The 4,026-nt window shown below is 59.3% G+C and overlaps 1 protein-coding gene across 1 annotated transcript in view; it reads left to right on the forward strand.

Annotated features, from left to right (window-relative positions):
* Nucleotides 1-4,026, forward strand: part of LOC107296967 (telomerase-binding protein EST1A-like) — a gene marked incomplete at its 3' end in the record, with an annotated part of 48,203 nt that overhangs the window by 28,320 nt on the left and 15,857 nt on the right. Inside the window, exon 10 of the mRNA XM_015826323.1 lies at nucleotides 819-964. Coding sequence (XP_015681809.1) covers nucleotides 819-964 — 146 coding nt within the window. The remainder of the gene's footprint in view (nucleotides 1-818; nucleotides 965-4,026) is intronic.

Here is a 4,026-nt window from a genome sequence, read left to right on the forward strand (position 1 = left end):
TAAATGTAGAAATAAATAAGCCACAGCAGAACTCGGTTGGGGTCTTCAGTGCCCACCCCTGGTTTAAATATTTAAATATTTTTTCCTCACAGTCACGTGATCAAAATTCAGGCATTTGGCCTAGTGCCAGGGGTAGGCAACCTTGGCTCTTTTATGACTGGTGGACTTCAACTCCCAGAATTCCTGAGCCAGCCGTGCTGAGGGGAAAGGGAGAGGTTTCCAAGCTGAGCCCTGGGCCCAAGGACTCTGGTCTGGAGGGCAGCTAGGATGGCAAAGCCCTAACCTGGCAGGCCCCATGAAATCCCAGCACCACCCAGAAGCGCCCCCCCCAGTCCAGGCTGCTGCCCAGGGCAGAGGCCTGGTCGCCCTGTGCCAAACTGGGGGGGGAGCGAGGCTGGCACTGCTGCCTCCACCGCCCCTTCTCCTCCTTGCAGAAGGAAAAGGGGCAGAGGTGACTGTCCAGGCGGGGGGGGGGGGCAGGCTGTGCTTAAATTCTGCCTGGCTGGTCCCCTCAGTCGGTCCGGCCTGTAGTGGCTGCAGGGTTATCTCGCCCCGGAGTGGCCCAGGCCTGCAGGCAGGGCTTGAGGTGGGCCCCAGGCCCGGCGAGAAGGGGAAGGGGCTCAGGCAGCCCAGGAGAGCAGCAGGAGCCCAGCCCCCTCCTCAACTTACTAGGAACGTTTCAGCTTCTCTCTGCAATGGGCTGGGAAACCCCCCACCCCACATACCCCTTGCTTTAGATGAGGCCAGGCTAGCTGGCCTCTGGAGGGCCCCGGCATCTGCCTACCTCTCGCTCACCCTGCCCTTCTGCCCTCCTTCAGGATGGAGACCTTCCCGGCGGTCGCAGCGGAAGTCCTGACCGCCTTCCAGGCCCTGCTGGAGCACAGCCCCCCACCCATTGGGAGCAGCCGCCTCCTGCAACTCATGGCCATCAACATGTTCGCCGTGCACAACTCCCAGCCCAAAGGTAGGGGCCTTTTCACCTACGGGGGGGGAGGGGGAGGGGGAGGCTTGGCAGGCAGGGCTCCTTGTGCTTCCAGAAGACCCCCCTCCAGCGTGGGCGGCGTTCCAGAAGACCCCTCCTCATGCTGGCCGGTTGGGGTCCCCTCGGTGCCCGTTCCTTCTCGCGTGCCAAATGGCTCCCAAGGTGGATGAGGCCAGCCTGAAGCGGTTCCAGAAACTGGGTATATTTGGTGTAACGAAAAGGAAGACACGATAGCAGCCTTCCGGTATTTGAGGGGCTGCCCCACAGAAGACGGAGGGAGGGGGGGGTCAAGCCATTCCCCAGCGCACCAGAGGGCAGGAGAAGAAGCCACGGATGGAAACTAACCAAGGAGAGGAGCGAACTGGAATGAAGGAGAAAGTTCCTCACAAGTGAGAACAATTAACCAGGGGAACGGAAATTGCCTCCAGAGGTTGTGGGTGCTCCATCGCTGGAGGCTTTTTAAGAAGAGATTGGGCAGCCATTTTGCCCAGACTGGGATAGGGTCTCCTGCTTGAGCAGGGGGTTGGACTAGAAGACCTCCGAGGTCCCTTCCCACTCTGTTAGTCTGAAAGCTGTCCCTGTGGGCAGCAGATCCTCTGCCGGGAGACCCCAAGGCCCCATCCGGCCCTGGAGGGGGGGGCTCCCTCTTCCCAGAGAGCCGCTAGAGGTTGGGGGAGCTCGCCCCGTGCTCGGCCTCTGGCTCCTCCTGCAGCAGCCTCTTGCCTTGGTGGGCATCCGCCAGAGGGGCCAGGGCAGCTGCCCAGAGGAGGGGGTTCCTGGGTGCCCTTGCAAGTCCCCACAGAGGGGTAGACAGCCCTGCCCCCCCCTCTGCGAGAGCAGCCTGGTGAAATCTGGGCAGGGGGAGCGTTGGCCCGCCAAGGGGGAGAGGGGGGGGTCCCTGTCTTCCGACCACAAATGCGTGGAGAATGTTCCTTTGGGGGGGATAATTTGGGGGGAAGTGGGGCGTCTCGTTCTGGTGTGCGAGCGCGCTAATTGAAGCCGTGCTGCTGCGGCAGGGCATCTCGGGGAGGGGAGCAGGCGCCCCCCTCCCCCACCCATCTGCACCCAATTTATTCCAATCTGGACTCGGGGGGCTTTTTCTCCCCCCCCGCCTTCCCCCTCCTCACTTTAATAATTTGTTTTATAATTGCGCGAATCAAACCCATATCAGGCACACTGTTCTGTTTTAGGGCGTTATTGGATTATGGTTTCTGTGAATCACGGGAAGATGAGTTTATGGGCCACCACGGGGGCTGCCTCTCCTCCCCCTCCCCTCCCCCAGCCCGGCTCACCCCCGGGTCTTCTAGATCTTTCCCCAGACGGAGCTGTGGATCTCCCTTCCGGGCTCCTGGGGCCTTCCGGGCCGAGGGAGAGGTCGCCCCCAAAGGGGTGGGAGGTCGGGCCCCTTGCTGCTCTTCCGCAGGGCTGCAGTTCTTGGGGGCTCCTTGGGTGCGAGCCCCCCCTTCCCAGGTCTTGCCCAGATGTGTCGGGACCTCGGGGGGCCTGGCCAGCCAAGGGGGCAAGTTTTCAGGGCGGGGATCCCCTGCACTGCTAATGCTAAAAGCCCCCCAGGCCAGGACCTGTGGGTGCCCCCACCCATGTTCCTCTGCCCTTTAGACCCTACGTGGCCCCTCCAGCTCGTGTGGCTCCCAGTGCAGCCTTGGCAGAACTCTGACTTCCTGGAAAGGACCCCCCCCTTCCCTTTGAGGCAGTGCAGAGACCAAATTCACGCTGCACTCCTGGGGGGGTCCCCTGCCCCTCTTTTGAATGAAAACCCCAACAGGCTTGAAGTGATACCTGGGTGATGGCGTCTTTCTGCTTGGGGTTCCCCTGCCAGGATGCACATGGGGGCCTAAGGGGGGGCTCTCTAGATCCCCATCTTCGGTCTGACATCACCCCAATAAAAATAGTCCCAGGCTTGATTTAGTGCAGGGCTGGAGAGAGGAGGAGGGGAAGGGGAGGAGGAAGAGGAAGAGGAAGAAGACCACCATCTGACTTTTAGGGGTGCTATTTCTGAAAAAGTTTTTCCAGCCAGTTGATCGCAAAGCAAGTTGGTGCCCGTGGTGTGTTGGGGTTGCAGAAAAAATGCAAATGGACGTTTCGGCTGCCTCCACAGAGGCCGAAAGCCCAGCCAGGGGGAAATAATGGCGGTTCTGCTTATTTTACTTGCTGCCCCCCCCCCCTTCTGAGCCTGGGAGTGGCCGGCTTGGAGAGGAAGGAAATATTTCCGTGAATCCCGCATCCAGTTCTGGGTGCTGCCCTTAAAGTGGGGGGGGGGGGGGATTTCACAGAAAGGGACCTTGAAGGTCTTCCAGTCCCCCCCACCACCACCACCAGGACAGGAATCTAGTTGGAGGAGTGGAGGGAGGGAGAGGGAAGGGTCAAGGGATGGACGGGCAGCCGTATGCAGCTATTCCTCAATTTACAACAGTTCCTTTAGCGACCGTTCAACCTTAGAATGGCACTGAAAAAAGTGACTTGTGACCGTTTTTCACACTTAACGACCGTGGCAGCATCCCCCTGGCCACGTGATCAAAATTAGGACACTTGGCAGGTGTTTTGTATTTATGACGGTCGCCGCGTCCCGGGGTGACCTGATCCGCTTTTGCGACTTTCTGACGAGCAGAGTCGACGGGGGAGGGGAAGCCAGATTCACTTAACAACCGTGTTACTAACTTAACTCCAGCGATCCACTTAACGTCTGTCGTAAATGGGGCAAAATTCACTGAACAACTTAGCAACAGAAATTTTGGGCACGGTTGTGGACGTAAGTCGAGGACTCCCTGCAAATTGGTGGGTTGGCTGAATAAGGACGTGGCAAAGGGCTTCGGGCAGGAGGAAGCTGCGGTCCTCTCCCCCTTACTGTTCAATATTTATGTGAAGCCGCTGGGGGAGATCATCCGTGGCTTTGGGGTGGATTTCCATCAGTACGCTGATGATACTCAGCTGTACATTTCCACCCCAGGCCACCCCAATGATGCCCTTGACGTGATGGCCCGGTGTCTGGAGGCCGTACGGGTCTGGATGGGGAGAAACAGACTCAG

Source organism: Protobothrops mucrosquamatus, unplaced genomic scaffold (assembly GCF_001527695.2).
Source record: "Protobothrops mucrosquamatus isolate PMUCROS unplaced genomic scaffold, P.Mucros_1.0 scaffold3055, whole genome shotgun sequence".
NCBI classification, from domain to species: domain Eukaryota; kingdom Metazoa; phylum Chordata; class Lepidosauria; order Squamata; family Viperidae; genus Protobothrops; species Protobothrops mucrosquamatus.